Source organism: Oryx dammah, unplaced genomic scaffold (assembly GCF_014754425.2).
Source record: "Oryx dammah isolate SB20612 unplaced genomic scaffold, SCBI_Odam_1.1 HiC_scaffold_29, whole genome shotgun sequence".
Lineage (NCBI taxonomy): Eukaryota > Metazoa > Chordata > Mammalia > Artiodactyla > Bovidae > Oryx > Oryx dammah.
In genome coordinates this window covers 52530249-52549368 of record NW_024070213.1, presented here as the reverse complement: position 1 = coordinate 52549368, position 19120 = coordinate 52530249, and the positions used below count along the sequence as shown (strand labels likewise).

The 19120-nt window shown below is 38.0% G+C and overlaps 1 protein-coding gene across 3 annotated transcripts in view; it reads right to left on the bottom strand.

Annotated features, from left to right (window-relative positions):
- Window positions 1-19120, bottom strand: part of WASHC3 (WASH complex subunit 3) — a 56466-nt gene that overhangs the window by 8443 nt on the left and 28903 nt on the right. For all 3 annotated transcript variants that reach the window (XM_040234864.1, XM_040234866.1, XM_040234867.1), the window contains one exon: window positions 13215-13279. In XM_040234864.1, coding sequence (XP_040090798.1) covers window positions 13215-13279 — 65 coding nt within the window. The remainder of the gene's footprint in view (window positions 1-13214; window positions 13280-19120) is intronic.

Sequence of the window (19120 nt, the reverse complement as noted above, 5' to 3'; positions counted from 1 at the left end):
TTCACCTCCCAGAGTAATGGAAATAAAAGTAAAATTAGACAAATAGGACCTAATTAAACTTAAAAGTTTTTGCACAATGAAAGAAACTATAAGCAAGGTGAAAAGACAGCCTTCAGAATGGGCAAAAATAATACCAAACAAAGCAACTGACAAAAAATTAATCTCAAAAATATATAAGCAGCTTCTGCAGCTCAATTCCAGAAAAATAAACGACCCAATCAAAAAATAGGCAAAAGAACTAAACAGACATTTCTCCAAAGAAGATATACAGATGGCTAACAAACATGAAAAGATGCTCAACATCACTCATTATCAGAGAAACGCAAATCAAAACCACAATGAGGTACCATCTCACTCACACTGGTCAGAATGGCTGCTATCCAAAAGTCTACAAGCAATAAATGCTGGAGAAGGTGTGGAGAAAAGGGAACCCTCTTACACTGTTGTTGGGAATGCAAACTAGTACGGCCACTATGGAGAACAGTGTGGAGATTCCTTAAAAAACTGGAAATAGAACTGCCGTATGACCCAGCAATCCCACTTGTGGGCATACATACCGAGGAAACAAGAATTGAAAGAGACACATGTACCCCAGTGTTCACTGCAGCACTGTTTATAATAGCCAGGACATGGAAGCAACCTAGATGTCCATCAGCAGACGAATGGGTAAGAAACTTGTGGTACATAAACACAATGGAATATTACTCAGTCATTAAAAAGAATACATTTGAATCAGTTCTAATGAGGTGGATGAAACTGGAGCCTATTATACAGAGTGAAGTAAGTCAGAAAGAAAAACATCAATACAGTATACTAATGTGCATATATATGGAATTTAGAAAGATGATAACAATGACCCTATATGAAGACAGAGTTGTATAGAATAGTGTTTTGGACTCTGTGGGAGAAGGCGAGGGTGGGATGATTTGAGAGAATAGCACTGAAACATGTATATCATATGTGAAACAGATCACCAGTCCAGGTTCAATGCATGAGACAGGGTGCTCTGGGCTAGTGCACTGGGATGACCCTGAGGAATAGGACGGAGAGGGAGGTAGGAGGGGTGTTCAGGATGGGGAACACATGCACACCCATGGCAGATTCATGTCAGTGTATGGCAAAACCACTACAATATTGTACAGTAATTAGCCTCCAATTAAAATAAATAAATTAAAAAAAATTTTAGATTATGCCCATGAGGAAGTCACATGTACTCAGTATAATAAAGTGTTAGAGCTAAGTACAGCATTTAGTGGTTTTGACTGATGCTCCACTGCCTAAAATGCTAACATGGGAACACAGTCTTCATTATTCTCCACAGAAGCAAGAACTCTATTAGTAGTGTGTATAAATACTGGGTTCAAATCCTAGCCTTGCTATGTAGTTTCTGAGCAACTTTGGGGAAACTATTTAACTACACTGTGTACCCAACTGACTGACTGGATTGTTGTGAATATTAGGATGAATTACTAACTGCAAAATACACTGAATAATACATGGCACATTGTTGTTGTTGTTCAGTCACTCAGTCGTGTCCCGACTCTTTGTGACCCCATGAACTGTAGCATGCTAGGTCTCCCTGTCCTTCAATATCTCCCAGAATTTGCTCAAACTCGTGTCCATTGAGTGGGTGATGCCATCCAGCCATCTCATTTTCTGTCATCCTCTTCTCCTCTTGCCTTCAGTCTTTCCCACCATCAGAGTCTTTTCCAATGAATCGGCTCTTTGCATCAGGTGGTCAAAGTATTAGAGCTTCAGCTTCAGCATCAGTCCTTCCAATGAATATTCAAGGACTGATTTCCTTTAGGATTGACTGGTTTGATCTCCGTGCAGTCCAAGGGACTCTCAAGAGTCTTCAACACCACAGTTCGAAAGCATCAATTCTTCAGTGCTCAGCCTTTTTTATTGTTCAACTCTCACACCTGTACATGACTACCGCAAAAACCATAGCTTTGACTATACTGCCCTTTGTCAGTAGAGTGATGTCTCTGCTTTTTAATATGCTGTCGAGGTTTGTCATGTGGCACATAGTAGGTATATTAAATAATGGCTATCTATTATTATGATTATAATTCTCATTGTTATCATGTACCTACTACTTGGCCAAGAAAGTTTTTAGGTGCTGCAGGTACAGAAACAAATAATAAGTAGTTGCTGCTCTGAAGTTGATAATTTAGTGGGGGAGACAGAAGGAAATAAACTATTCTTATACAGTGTGATACACAAAATATAGTTGTAGTAACTACACTTGTTTGAAAGGAAAAGGTAATTCATTCTACTAGCGTTACTGATGCGGGAGACCCAGGTTCGATCCCTGGGTTGGGAAGATCCCCTGGAGAAGGAAATGGTAACCCACTCCAGTATTCTTGCCTAGAGAATCCCATGGACAGAGAAGCCTGGTAGGCTACATAGGTCCATGGGGTCGCAAAGAGTAGGACATGACTGAGCGACTTCACTTCACTTCACTTCAGCGTTAGTCACAGAAAACTCAAGAAAGGTGAATACACTTGTGAAGAGTGTTGGGATAGGCATGAATTTGTCAGAAACAGAAAATGTGGGACTAAGTAGGGATGAGAGCATACTGAATAAAGAAAAAACAGGGATGGTGCAGCACAGTGCATTTGGGACCTATAAATCTTTTGGTAGCTAGGGTGTAGAAAAGTAACTAGGGTAAAACAGTAGATGAGATTAGGTCATTTGGTAGGGACAATAGGTGGAGAGTGCAGAGAAGTTATATGAAATGTCAGCTTTCAGTGAAATCACACAACTAAGTTTAGGAATTTTAAGAAGTCATTAAAAAAAAATTTAAGTATAGTTGGTGTACATAATTATATAAGCCACAGGTGTACAATGCAGTGGTAATATTCTATTTATAGTCATTATAAAATATTGGCTATATACTCTGTGCTGTACAATATATCCTTGTAACTTACTTATATATAAGTTTGAACCTTTTAATCCCCTCTTGATATCGCCCCTACCACCTCTCTCTCCCAACTGGTAACCACTAGTTTGTTCTCTATATCTGTGAGTTTGCATCTTTTTTGTTATACTCACTAGGGTTTATTGATATTTTTCAGATTCCACATGTATAAGTCGTATCATACAGTATTTGTCTTTCTCTGCCTGACTTGCTTCACTTAGCATAATACTCCCCAAGTCCATCCAAATGGCAAAACTTCATTCTTTTGTATGGTTGAATAATATTCTATTGGATATATATATATCAAGTCTTTAACCATTCATCTGTTGATGGACACTTAAGAAGTCATTTATTTTTTTAATTGAGATATAATTCACATACCATAAAATTCACCATTTAAAACTGTACAAATTAGCATTTTAGTATATTCACAAGGTTGTGCAACCATTACTGCTATCTAATTCTAGAACATTTTCATTACTCCGAAAAGAAACCTAAAACTCATTAGCAGACACATTCCATCTCCTTTCCCCCTCATCCTCTGATGACTATGAATCTACTTTTCTGTGTCTATGGATTTATCTATTCAGGACATTTCACATAAATAGGATCGAGGATATTTAGCCTTTTTTTCAAGACTCTTCCATGTTGTAGCATTTATCAGTACTTCATTCCTTTTTATGGCAAATATTATTCCATTGCATGGATATACCAATTTGTTTATCCATTCATCAGTTGATGAACATTTAGGTTATTTCTACTTTTTGGCTGTTATGAATAATGCGAGTGGAACATTTGTGTACAAGTTTTTGTGTGAATGTATGTTTAGAATACTCGAGTACAAACCCCAAGTAGAACTGCTGAGTCATCTGGTTAACTCCATGTTTGACTTTTTGAGGAACTGTCAAACTGTTTTCCCCAGTGAATGCATCATTTTATATTTCCACCATCAGAATATGAGAGTTATAATTTCTCCATATCTTTGTCAACACTTGTTATTCTCTGTCTTTGTTCATTTCTTCCTTTTCTCATTTCTTTTATTGTTGTATAATACACATAACATAAAACTTACCATCTTAACCATTTAGAAGTGTACAGTTCAGTGGCGCTGAGTACATTCACAGTATTGTGCAATCATCACCACTTAACCAACCTCCAGAATTCTTTTCATGTTGCAAAACTGAAACTCTGTACCAGTTAAACAATAACTCCTCATTTCTCTCTCCTTCTAGCTTGTGACAATCACTCCTCTACTTTCTGTCTCTATGAATTTGTCTACTCTAGGTACCTCATGTAGGTGGAATTATACAATACCTGTCTTTTTGTGACTGTCTTCTTTCATTTATCATGTCTTCAAGATTCATCCATATTGTACCATGTATCAGAATTTGTTTTCAATTTTAGGATTAATAATAGTTCATTGTATGCAGATAATACATTTTGTTTATCCATTCACTTATGGATGGGCATTTGGGTTGTTTCTACTTTTGGACTATTGTGAAAAATGCTGCTATGAACATGAGTATACAAGCATCTATTTGAGTCTGCTTTCACTTTTTTGAGTATATGCCCAGAAGTGATTTCTGGAGAAACTGCCATACTGTTTTCCACAGCAATTATATAATTTTACACTCCCACCCAGAGTGTACAAGGGTTACAATTTCTTCATATTTTACTGATACTTTTTTGCTTGCCCTCATTCATTTTTAAAATAAATTTAAAGCTACTTTCAATTGTAATTGCTATGAAAACAAAAGAAAAGCTACATACTAGAGTTCCTGTTGTTATATAAAAAACTTCAAAAATTGTGAAAATCAAATAAGTTATAAAGCTTTAAAAATGTTAATGTAATAATAAAACTCTTAACAACATTTCCAGACTGGATATTCATATTAATATTCTTAGGGGGAATAGTATTTGGCTTTTTAATAATCAGAACTGCTCTGGCTTGATTCTGTGCGTGTGTGTATGTGTGTGCACACATGCATACCTTTTAATTTTCTTTCATAGAAAGAAGTTTTAAAAGATATGTTTTAAATGGTTGCTACTTTACTAGTCACACTTCACTACTAAAATGTGGAAATGAAGATTTCATAATACTCTCAGTATTTTAAACAATATAAATGAATCACTAAAAAAGACGTCAGCAAAACGCAGAAAAAAATAAGAAGTCATATTCATGATTTATCATGTATATATTTTAAAAAATCTCAATCTTTAGTGGTTATCTTGGTAGCTATATTTTAATAAGCGTATTTATATAATTTGTGGCATTAAGATTATCAATAAAAGTCTTAGTAAAAGCAAAATTTTTAAAGCTTAACTTTAAACTCCTTACTGTTTAATTTCTTTAAAAAGAGATATTTTCAAAGATTACTAGGTTGACCTCAACTAAAACTGAGCCAAAATTTAGAAAGGAAAGGACTGCTGCTGCTGCTGCTGCTAAGTCACTTCAGTTGTGTCCGACTCTGTGCGACCCCAGAGATGGCAGCCCACCAGGCTCCCCTGTCTCTGGGATTCTCCAGGCAAGAATACTGGAGTGGGTTGCCATTTCCTTCTCCAATGCATGAAAGTGGAAAGTGAAAGCAAAGTTGCTCAGTCATGTCTGACTCTTAGCGATCCCATGGACTGCAGCCTACCAGGCTCCTCTGCCCATGGGATTTTCCAGGCAAGCGTACTGGAGTAGGTTGCCATTGCCTTCTCCGAAAGGACTAACCATATACAAATCAGTACTTTTTAGCAAACAGGATGCTGTGTGCATGTTTTTCTGTCATCTTTCTCCCATTTACATAAACAAGACTGTCAACCACAATCCCTGCCATCTTCATCCTTTCCTTATACCGTTCCTTATTTCAGTCACATAATCCAGGACTGGCAAGTCAGGAGAATCATTCTCTGTAAAGACACCGGCATAAGGGAGGGCTCATAAACCAAACGGGGACAATCAGAATGCTTCCCTAGATATGAGCTATGGACTATGGAGAAGGGGTTCTCTTTCCTTTCAGTTGGTGAAACTAGCAATATTACAGCCATTTAAAATATAAAGCAAATATTATTTGCTAATTCCTTGTTTTCCAGGAGGAAGCTTATCAGCAGTAGGAGAAAAGTGGATTATTATGCCATGTTTGATTAAAGGCAGACGGAGGTACAGGTGAGAGAAAACACCAACCAGCCAGCAATAATGGTGCTGTGCCCCTAATTTTGTCTTGCTTAGACTTCTTAGGGATGTGAGTCAATAACTTCCCTTTTTACTTTAGCTAGTTTGAGTTACATTTCTGTGATCCTGTACATAAAGGAGTCTTAAGATATAAACACCATTGATCTGTTTTCATTAAAAAGAGATTTACATTTGTGCTTAAAATCAAAACCACTTTGATGGCAAACATTATAAATATTCTTTGGAAAAACATTTATTTATGTAGGTAAATAGTTTAAAGATATTTTTCATTTTCTTTCAATTTAAAGCAGTGGAATTTAAAGCAGATGAAGTGCCAAAAACATTGTTAGAGCAAATACTGCTGAGTAGCAGGGTTGTGGGGATAGGGTGTGATAGTTATTCAAATCACTTTTCAATATCAACTATTGCACACACAGTTATAATGTCACATGATACTTGTCAATTAGTGTCGTTCTCAGTGTTAGTTGCTCAGTTATGTCTGACTCTTTTTGACCCCATGGACTGTAGCCCACCATATTCCTCTGTACATGGGATTCTCCAGGCAAGAATACTGGAGTGGGTTGCCATTCCCTTCTCCAGGGGATCTTTCTGACCCAGGGATCGAACTCAGGTCTGCCTGTGTTGCAGGCAGATTCTTTACCATCTGAGCCACCTATGCAATAGTTAATAAGTGGTCTTAAGGAAACAGCCAAACACTGAATTCCTGAACTAAGATTTAGTTCAGTTCAGTTCAGTCGCTCAGTTGTGTCCGACTCTTTGCAACCCCATTAATCGCAGCACGCCAGGCCTCCCTGTCCATCACCAACTCCTGGAGTTCACTCAGACTCGCGTTCATCGAGTCAGTGATGCCATCCAGCCATCTCATCCTCGGTCGTCCCCTTTTCCTCCTGCCCCCAATCCCTGCCAGCATCAAAGTCTTTTCCAATGAGTCAACTCTTCGCATGAGGTGGCCAAAGTACTGGTTACATTGACTATATAAAGACATTTAGGATAGTTAAAAAAAAAAAAAAGACAATTTTGTCTACAGTAACTAGTAAGACTTATTTCAGCATTACATTTACTCAAACTACACAGTTTGGTCTTTTCTATTCTGAATGCCCATCAAGGCAGGTATACCTGTTCTTTGCTGTGGTAAGTAGATTCCCCAGCCAGAGAAACAACACAATGCCTAATATGATAAAGAAAAAGAAAGCTAGCTATTCTAGGTAAGATGGGTTTCTGCTGTTTATCTTGGGGTTCTTACATCACAATAGCTCCCCTAACTTCTTGCTAGACACTGGCAGACCCCATCTGTTTTTAACACTGCTTCTTCCATATTTTTATTATCTCTTATCTCTTACTGTTGTGAAGCAACAGTTAGAACTGGACATGGAACAACAGACTGGTTCCAAATTGGGAAAGGAGTACATCAAGGCTGTACATTGTCACCCTGCTTATTTAACTTATATGCAGAGTATATCATGAGAAATGCTGGGCTGGAAGAAGCACAAGCTAGAATCAAGATTGCCAGGAGAAATATCAATAACATCAGATATGCAGATGACACCACCCTTATGGCAGAAAGGGAAGAGGAACTAAAAAGCCTCTTGATGCAAGTGAAAGAGGAGAGTGAAAAAGTTGGCTTAAAGCTCAACATTCAGAAAACGAAGACCATGGCATCCGGTCCCATCACTTCATGGCAAATAGATGGGGAAACAGTGGCTGACTTTATTTTTTGGGGCTCAAAAATCACTGCAGATGGTGATTGCAGCCATGAAATTAAAAGAGGCTTCCTCCTTGGAAGGAAAGTTATGACCAACCTAGACAGCATATTCGGAGAAGGCAATGGCACCCCACTCCAGTACTCTTGCCTGGAAAATCCCATGGACAGAGGAGCCTGGTAGGCTGCAGTCCATGGGGTTGCTAGGAGTCGGACACGACTGAGCGACTTCACTTTCACTTTTCCCTTGCATGCACTGGAGAAGGAAATGGCAACCCACTTCAGTGTTCTTGCCTGGAGAATCCCAGGGACGGGGGAGCCTGGTGGGCTGCCGTCTATGGGGTCGCACAGAGTCGGACACAAGTGAAGCGACTTAGCAGCAGCAGCAGCAGACAGCATATTAAAAAGCAGAGACATTACTTTGTCAACAAAGGTCCACCTAGTCAAGGCTATGGTCATGTATGGATGTGAGAGCTGGGCTATAAAGAAAGCTGAGCGCCCAAGAATTGATGCTTTTGAACTGTGGTATTGGAGAAGACTCTTGAGAGTGCCTTGGACTGCAAGGAGATCCAACCAGTCCATCCTAAAGGAGATCGGTCCTGGGTGTTCATTGGAAGGACTGATGTTGAAGTTGAAACGCCAATACTTTGGCCACCTGATGCGAAGAGCTGACTCATTTGAAAAGACCCTGATGCTGGCAAAGATTGAGGGCAGGAGGAGAAGGGGACGACAGAGGATGAGATGGTTGGATGGCATCACTGACCCAGTGGACATGGGTCTGGATGGACTCCGGGAGTTGGTGATGGACAGGGAGGCCTGGCATGCTGTGGTTCATGGTGTTGCAAAGAGTCGGAAATGACTGAGCAACTGAACTGACTCTTGTGATCTAAGCCTCCAACAGTGGACTAATCAGTTTTCTGACATTGTTTTTTCCTGTCCTATACTTCTTTCTAGTCAGTATGCCAGCCAGTGGTCAAGGACTGGTTGTTGTTCGCTCACTAAGTCATGTCTGACTCTTTGTGACCCCATGAACTACAGCACATCAGTCTTCCCTGTCTTTCACTATCTCCCAGAGTTTGCTCAAATTCATGTCCATCGAGTAGATGATATCAACCAACCATCTCATCCTCTGTTGCCCCTCTGTCTCATCCTCTGTCATCAACGACTGGTAATTACCTTGAATGAAATACCAGTTAAGCAAGAACTAGAAAAATGGAACAAACAAAAAAACCTGTTTTTGGAATTGCTCAGTTGGGGAACTGAGATCAATTCTATGCTCAACTAGACAAAATTCAACCTTTAATCCATTATGTTGTTCGGTAGCAGGAGACAGGCAAATCACTAGCAGATAAGGAATTCCCTTAGAGGGCAGGAAACTCTGCTGGATATGCCTTGAATATAATTAAATAAAGTTTTCTTGCTTTCCAGTATCCTTTTGTTTATCACTAATAAATCTCCTCTCATCTCAGTGATAAGCAGGCTGAGGTGGTTACTTTTATTCCTGGCAACCACAATCATGGTCACTGCACAGTCTGAGAAAAGGGTATAAATGTCTTTTGAATAGATATATCCAGGACAAATGCCAACTTAGCTGGTTCTGTTTAAAGCCTGCATAACTTGATTTCTTTAGCCAAATCACTATGTTGCAAACTGTACTCTCCTACTAACATTAAGAATGTGACCAGTTAAATTTAAATTTCAGAAGTCTGTTCTTTACTACAAAGTTGAAAATACAGATTTTTCAGTTTGGGAAAACAGAGAATACAACTCAAAAGGATAATTACTCTGTGTACATTATATATGTCTGTGTTGAGACCACAATGGTATACAGGCAACTACGGGACTATAAACAAGTTGTGATCTGAGAGCCTGGTAAATCCAGTTGTTTAGAACTTGCTACATATTCTTCCATTAAAACATTCATAAATCACAACTAACATTTACTGAACATTTACTGCTTGTTCAGAGCTGCGCTGAGTGCTTACTTAGTCTGAATGAATCTATAAAGGGTGAACTCTTCTATTTTACATTTACGAGGAAACGGATGCACAGATTGATTAGGTAATTAGTTCAGGGTCATACAGCTAGAAAGGGGCAGGGCAGAATCTGGACCTCAGCAAGCAGACCATTTCTAAAGTCTGCCTTAGACTGAGACTTAGCCATCACTAATTTCCTCTCTTGCTAGACAGGTTCAGAGGCTATTTATCTTAGAGTAGTAAAAGTAGTAATTACTAGTAATAGTAACCTTAGTTATGGGACATAAATGAAGCCATAGAATAGGATAGGGAGAAACATTTTTCCTTTTTCTTGGTAAGAGAATCTAGGCATTGACTGAAAAAATTTATAAGGTATGATTTATCTGTTCTGTATTTCTAAAACAGATCAACCTGAAAATTTTCTATTTTCTTTCCTTTCCATCAACTTGTGTGTATGATGACAAAGGTGACAAAGGTACTCTTTCACATATCTTTTTAATTCACTGCATTTTTTAAAACTAATTTTTATAAGCTAAGAGCTAATTTTTACAAGCTAGAACCAAAAACTAAGTCTTGATTATATAAGCCCTATCATCATTTTTAAAAACTTAGATTTTTAAGAAGATTAAATAATCACTAAGAAGTAGCAAACAAATACTATTGTTTTTGGTAATTATCTGGCATTTTCTTCAGTTTTATAGACTTTCTAAAATTCAGGGATAGTCATTTTTGTAAGAAAATAGCCAGGTTCTCTTCTCCCTTATCAAGTAAACTGTTTTGGTTCAAAGTTACATACTCTTACTTTCCAAACTGTTATAACAGTCTATTTTCTGATCAGTATTTATTCCTATATTAACCTCAGTTTTACTCTTTGTTCAGTGCAAACAGATTTAGACTACTTCTTCCTACAATTACATAAGTTTGTCTCACTACCTAGGGCTAAAAAGAAAAGTTTATGTTTATACTTTAAAAAAGAAAAGAACCGTCTTTACTCAAAGTTTTTGGCTTAGGCTTAATATGTACCTAATATTCTAAATAAAAGCACACTCTTTCCTTGGATGGTGCATTTTCTTCATCTCAGACTTTCCCCTTAAACCAAGGCTCCTTAACTTTTATGTAAACATGATTCCTAAAGTGACAGAAGTCCTCTTTAACAAGGTGGTTGATTCCACTTATCATATCTAGCTAAATGTAGTTGCAGCTGGTTTTCTAGCTGTAGTGGTGATAGGTTATAGTGAGTCACCCTACTCCAACCAGTGCCCCTTGTGACCAATGGCATGTACTCATGAGGTAATGGGTCAGAATTCAGGCTCCAGGCTGTGGTTGAGGAGCAGCTTTTCTGTAAGACAATGTTAACTGTTACTGGAATTCTACCCTAAAACTTGGCACCACCTTGCAGCTGAATGTTTCTCAACATTTACAGACAATGACGTGCGCCCAAACTTGCTAAGTGAGATACACCAAGAAAGTACTGGAGGTCCTAGGGGTTCTCCCCTTGGTAGTCATCCACTAACTTCTTAAAAAGGTGATACCTAAATGGGATCTTAAAGAATATCAAATCAGCCTGGCCAATAACATGGGGGAAGGAAGTTCCATGGGGAAGAATACAAACTTTCAAAGACACCAGGAAAATGGTACAGTCAGAGAACCATATAAGTAGTCTGCTACAGCTCTAAGAGACAGGGATGCATGGATGATTGGCAAGAGATGAAGCCAGAGTCTTGATGATAAATGCATTTATTTGCAATTCTAAGATGTCAGAGCATATGTTAAGGGCAGCAGAGAGTCACAGGAAGACTTGTATGTATGAACAGATGAACTATCTGAAGACATCCACTTAAGTTTTTAGTGACGGACTGAAAGAGAATAGAAAACCAAAAAGGAGCAATTAAAATAAATCAGGTGAGAAATGATGAGGGCTTGAACTAAACAGCAATGGCATCGAGGCACATGGTCAGATGTGAGATTAAAAATGAGCAAACCACAGTGACTGACATAGTGAGGGGAAGGGAGGAGGGCAGAATCAAGGGTGACTTTCAAGTTGTTAGTGTGGGTAGCCAGTTGAAGTAAAGGATTATGAAGGAGTTTTAGGCTAGGCAGGGGATGCAATGCAGCCAGGACGGGGGGGAGCGAATGAAGAACTAGCATATGCTGATGCTAACAGGGCTGCTAGTTTCCCATTTATTACATTTTCTCCAGAGAGAAAAAATTATCATTTTAAAGGTCATTTTAGCTCTCTGTTAGTACAGAAGCTCTGCTGTGTATTTCCAGAAGCAAAAAAGGGGTCATGGTCAATGTTAGATATATTTACAACATATATTCCAATGAGTACCAAAATGGATTGGACCCATATGTTCAATTCACATTAAAGTATGTGTCACAATCCATCTGCTTTTAAAGTGTGTCAGAAACAATTTCCAGAACAAATGCCAAATATCCTGGAGATGTTTGGTTCAAATTACCAATCCATACCATTGTACTTGAACTGTTTGCTACTGAAATATATACTAAATGGAGATACGTGCAGGAAATCTGTTCTTCTAGACTTCAAAATATGTTTTTAAATTTCATATTTTGAAAGATAAAATGAGAAAAAGATTGCATTTATGAAAGAAAAAATGCATACATTTTTTTGAAGGGCTCAGAGCCAAGAAGAATTCCAAAGTATACTGCTAGTATAGTATGAATGCCTGGAGAGCTAACATAGCTAAATACATTGGGATGAACTAAAACCCCCAAACTGGAAGGACTCTTTATATGTGTCTAGATACTTGCAAAAGAGAATAGTTTTGAATAATCCATTAAGATATATCTTATCCAGGATGAGCTGTGTAGCCAGGTTTGCCTGGATGGAATAAATAACTGTCAAATTTCTGAGTCACAACTTTTCAGCATTTTTCAAAAAAATTTTTTTTATAAAACTCACACAAACAATATCTAGTTCCATAATAACCATTACCATAGACTTACTCTGTTTATTTTCCCATCTGGCTCAACCTAGGTCATGTAGAGTAAAATTTCTATATACTAAGGTCTTATACATAAAAAACTGCAGAGTGACTGAACAACAACAAATTAAGAAAAAGAGGACGGGGAGGGACGGAGAGAAAAAATGCAGCACAGAAAGAAAAGGAACAATGCTTCTTGTGGATACTACTGCTGTGAAACAAAAATGTCATCAATTTCCATCTCTTTTGCATATACAGGTTCATCACCAATTTACTGAAAATACTCCTAAACTGTTTTAAGGCTAGTTTTAGTAGTATAGCATAGATTTTTCACTTTTTAAACATAGCAGACACATTATTTGTGGAGGAGGTTTCCTTGACCATAAAACAATGTATAGGAAAAACATATATAGAGCTTGAAATGTTTTTATGAAGACTGATAAATTCAACACCTTGATAGTAATATCATTATATCAGAAGAACTACTTACTCAAGAAGATCTGGGTCTAGTCCTTCTGATATCATTTTGTTTCTTATTGCCATCACTGGAACACCCTAAACAAAGAACACAAGATAATTCAATTATTAAATATGCCTCCTTCATAAAGACATACAAATAAACCAGTGGAATAGAACTGAAAGCCCAGAAATAAACCCAAGCAACTAATACTGGACAAGAGAGCCAAGAATACTCAGTGGAGAAAAGAGTCTCTTCAATAAATGGTGCTGGGAAAATTAGATATTCACAGGTAAAAGAATAAAACTTGACCACTATCTTGTACCACCCATAAAAACTAACTTGACATGGGTTAAAGACTTAAATGTAAGACCCCCAAACCATGAAACTCTCATAAGAAAACACAGAAAGCTCCTTGACATGGATCTAGTAATGGTTTTACAGAAATCATACCTAAAGATTAAGAGGCAATGATAAAAGTAAACAGGTGAGACTACATCAAACTAAAAAGCTACGCAGCAGAAGAAACCATCAGCAAAATGAAAAGACAACCTATGAAGTGGGAAAAATATTTGCATATCATATTCCTGATAAGAGGTTAATATCTAAAATATATAAAGAATTCATAGAACTCAGAACAACAAAAAAAACAATTTAAATAAAAAATGGGCAAAGAACTTGAATAAACATCTTTCCAAAGAAGATATATGAATGATCAACAAATACATGAAAAGATGCTCAACATCACTAGCCACTAGAGAAATGCAAATTAAAATCACAATGAGATATCACCTCATGCCCGACAGAATGGCCATGATTAAAAGATAACAACTGCTAGTGTGGATATGGAAAAAAGAAAACCCTGTGCACCATTTGTGACACTGTAAACTGGTACAGCCACTGTGGAAAACAGTATAGTATATAATTCTCAAAAAAATTAAAAGGAGAACTACCACATGGTCCAGCAATTCCAGTTCTGACAGCATATCCCCAAACCCCCAAAACACTAACTTGAACCGATGTCTGCATCCTCATGTTCATAGCAGCACTATTTATAATAGCCAAGACATGGAAACAACCAACATGTCTACTGAAGGATGAATGGATCTACACTCAATGCAATATTATTCAGCCATAAAAACCAACAGAATCCTAACATTTGTGACAACATGGGTGGATTTTGAAACGGGGATGACCCAGAGAGATGTTGTGGGGAGGGTGGTGGGAGGGGGGTTCATGTTTGGGAACGCATGTACACCCGTGGTGGATTCATGTCAATGTATGGCAAAACCAATACAGAATTGTAAAGTAAAATAAAAAAAAAGAAGAATGATAAAATACAAATTGGATTTTCAGTGGGTAATAAAAAAGATTTACTTAAAAACCAAAAAAAAAAAAAAAAAAGAAAGCATAATGCTAGGTGAAATAAGTCAGACAGAGAAAGACAACTACTGTATGATCTCACTAATATGTGGAATCTAAACACAAAACAAAAAGCCAAACTCCCAGACAAAGAGATCAGACTTGTGGTTCCAGAGACAGAGAGGAGGGGCAGGAGTAACTGGAGGAAGATGGTCAAAAGGTACAAACTAGTAAAAGTTATAAATATGGACTAGGGATGTAATGTACAACAGGATGACTACAGATAATACTTGTATATGATATGAAAGTGTTAGTCACTTAGTTGTGTCCGACTCTTTGCAAACCCACTCTTTGCAACCCCATGGACTGTAGCCCACCAGGCTCCTCTGTCCATGGAATTCTCAAGGCAAGAATACTGTAGTGGGTAGTCATTCCCTTCACCAGGAGATCTTCCCAACCCAAGGACTGAACCCAGGTCTCCTGCACTGCAGGCAGATTCTTTACCGTCTGGGCCATCTAACAGTAAATCCTAAGAATTCTCATTACAAGTGAACTTTTTTCTTTTCTTTATATTGCAGCTATATGAGGTTATGGATATTAACTAAACCTATTGTCATAATCATTTCATGATAAAAGTGAACTAAAAATCATACATCTGTATGTCAATTATTTCTCAATAAAACTGGAAAAATATAGAAGCCAGAAAAAAGGCCTCCTTCTACATGATTCATTATTTTAAATAACTCTTATTTTGCTTTTATATTAATATGTGCACAGCACTTGAATAATCTAATAAGGTATATATTTTAAATGACTTAATGGAATCAGTGCTATCCAATACCACATAAGCCCAAATTAAATCATTTTAATTTATCCATTACTGATTCTGCTGGATAGAAGCCAGATATCATATTCTCACTCTTCTTATATCACCAAAAAAAAGAAAACACTGATAAGTCAAATGATTAAGGCCTTGGCCGGGATGGTGCCATGAACTTAACAATATGAATAAATGTCTTTTCAAATCAAGATTTCAGGGCCTTCTCCTCTTAAGTATAGCTATGTCAATGTTCCTTTCATAAGCAAACGGTCCAATTTCACTTGGACACATTACGCACAAAGGTCAAACAGAATTCAAGAACTCTTCTGGGATTACATTATATATTGTCTCGATACCAATACAAACACAATGTAATGATAATCCTAGAAGTGTGTAAGTCACAAAAATATTGAGAACATGTGAATTTCAAAGTTCGGAATAAGAACATTAAAACAGAAGAGGATATGTCAGAAATAAATATAAATTTACTTGAAAAGGGGACTGATTTGATATAAACATTTATTGAAAGCTCACTTATACAGCTCTAAGGGGAGCAGATGCAATCAAGTCTCTTTGTCAACTCCTCCGCTTTCCCAAAAGATGAGGAAACACTAATCTGATGTGTTAAATTTTAGGACCTGGATTGTATCACCTTCAAAATAAGTGAGGTCACCAAGCTTTAAAAGGTTGTACATATGTTGGGGACCCTTCTCCCTCATATTGCTTCATCCCACATGGCAGAAAGGGTAAGCTGAGCCAGGGTCCACATGGGAAAATCTCAATCACCTCTCTATGGTGTTGTGTGCTCTTCTCTTTGGCCCTCCCTTGTCACTAGTCAGTTGTAACATTCAGTTTTGAACCTAATGTATAGAAGAGGCCACTCCAGTCCAGTTTCACAGAGCCTTACCCGGAAGTTTCTGGGCACTAACCTAGATAAGGCTCCCCTGCTTTCTTCTGCAGTTGTTCCTTGTATGTTTTCTGGTCTCAGGGATCTTACAGGGTGAAAATAAATTTACTGGGGTTAGCAGTAGAATTCTAATATCACAATCCCACACCTCAGTATTTACCACCACAATGGCAGCGCAGTGCTTTATGATGAGAAAATAAAGACATAATCAGCCCCTGCCATCAGAAAGTATAGTCTAATAGATGTGTTAAAAAGATGATCACAATACAGTCATAAAATTGGTAACAGAGATCTGCACAATGGACAAGGTGAGATCCAAGGAAAGGAAGACTGAGTGAGAACCAGCAAAGAATTCGCTGAGGTGAGTCTTAAAGAGGTGACGGGAATTTATTAAAAACAAACAAACAAACACAAAGACTTAGAAATATGTATAAATCTTCAAATAATCTATTATATATAAGCTTGTTTCAAAAATATTTTAAAGAACAATATAGGTATTTCTCTTCAGAAGGCTGATTTTATTTTACATTTCACCCAATAAATATGTATTGAGATCCAGGCAAGAATATATATAAAAATATGAGAGTAAAATGGCTTATAAATTTATATGCAGAGATTTCAAAATTAATGATCTGTCACCGAAGTGGTACAGTTCAGTTTAGTTGCTCAGTCATGTCTGACTCTTTGCAACCCCATGGACTGCAGCATACCAGGCTTCCCTTTCTGTCACCAACTCCTGGAGTCTACTTAAACTCATGTCCATTGAGTTGATGATGCCATCCAACCGTCTCATCCTCTGTCGTCCCCTTCTCCTCCTGCCTTAAATCTTTCCCACGATCAGGGTCTTTTCAAATGAGTCAGTTCTTCACATCAGGTGGCCAAAGTACTGGAGTTTCAGCTTTAGCATCAGTCCTTCCAATGAATATTCAGGACTGATCTCCTTTAGGATGGACTGGTTTGATCTCCTTGCAGTCTAAGGGACTCTCAAGTCTTCCCCAACACCACAGTTCAAAAGCATCAATTCTTTGGCACTCAGCTTTCTTTACAGTCCAACTCTCACATCCATACACGACTACTGGAAAAACCATAGCTTTGACTAGACAGACCTTTGCTGGCAAAGTAATGTCTCTGCTTTTTAATACGCTGTCTAGGTTGGTCATAACTTTTCTTCTAAGGAGCAAGTGTCTTTTAATTTCATGGCTGCAGTTACCATCTGCAGTGATTTTGGGGCTCCCCCAAAATAAAAGTCTGTCACTGTTTCCATTGCGTCCCCATCTAGTTGCCATGAAGTGATGGACCGGATGCCATGATCTTAGTTTTCTGAAAGCTGAGTTTCAAGCCAACTTTTTCACTCTCCTCTTTCACTTTCATCAAGAGGCTCTTTAGTTCTTCTTCATTTTCTGCTGTAAGTGTGGTGTCATCTGCATATCTGAGGTTATTGATATTTATCCCAGCAATCTTGATTCCAGCTTGTGCTTCATCCAGTCCAGCATTTCTCATGATGTACTCTGCATATAAATTAAATAAGCAGGGTGACAACATACAGCTTTGACGTACTGCTTTCCCAATTTGGAACCAGTCTGTTGTTCCATGTCCAGTCCTAACTGGTGCTTCCTGACCTGCATACAGATTTCTCAGGAGGCAGGTCAGGTGGTCTGGTATTCCCATCTCTTTAAGAATTTTCAAGTTTGTTCTGAGCCACACAAAGGTTTTGGTGTAGTCAATAAAGTAGAAGTAGGTGTTTTTCTGGAACTCTCTTGCTTTTTCAATGATCCAATGGATGTTGGGAATTTAATCTCTGCTTCCTCTGCCTTTTCTAATTCAGCTTGACCATCTGGAAGTTCATGGTTCAATACTATTGAAGCCTGGCTTGGAGAATTTTGAGCATTACTTTACTAGCGTGTGAGATGAGTGCAACTGTGGGTAGTTTGAGCATTCTTCGGCATTGCCTTTCTTTGGGATCGGAATGAAAACTGATCTTTTCCAGTCCTGTGGCCACTGCTGAGTTTTCCAAATTTGCTGGCATATTGAGTGCAGCACTTTCACAGCATCATCTTTCAGGATTTGAAATAGCTCCACTGGAATTCCATCACCTCCACTAGCTTTGTTCATAGTGATGCTTTCTAAGGCCCAATTGACTTCGCATTCCAGGATATCTGGTTCTAGGTGAGTGATCACACCATTGTGGTTATCTGGGTCATGAAGATCTTTTTTGTATAGTTCTTCTGTGTATTCTTGCCATCTCTTCTTAATATCTTTTGCTTCTGTTAGGTCCATACCATTTCTGTCCTTTATTGAGCCCATCTTTGCATGAAATGTTCCCTTGGTATCTCTAATTTTCTTGAAGAGATCTCTCATCTTTTCATTATAGGGGACTGGAATGCAAAAGTAGAAAGTCAAGAAATACCTGGAGTAACAGGCAAATTTGCCCTTGAAGTACAGAATGAAGCAGGGCAAAGGCTAATAGCGTTTGCCATGAGAATGCACTGGTCATAGCAAACTTTGTCTTCCAACAACACAAGAGAAGACTCTACACATGGACATCACCAGGTGGTCAATACCCAAATCCAACTGATTATATTCATTGCAGACAAAGATGGAGAAGCTCTATACAGTCAGCAAAAACAAGACCAGGAGCTGACTGTGGCTCAGATCATGACCTCCTTATCGACAAATTCAGACTTAAATTGAAGAAAGTAGGGAAAACCACTAGATCATTCAGGTATGACCTAAATCAAATCTCTTACAATTATACAGTGGAAGTGAGAAACAGATTCAAGGGATTAGATCTGATAGACAGAGTGCCTGAAGACTATGGACAGAGGTTTGTGACACTGTATAGCGGTCTTG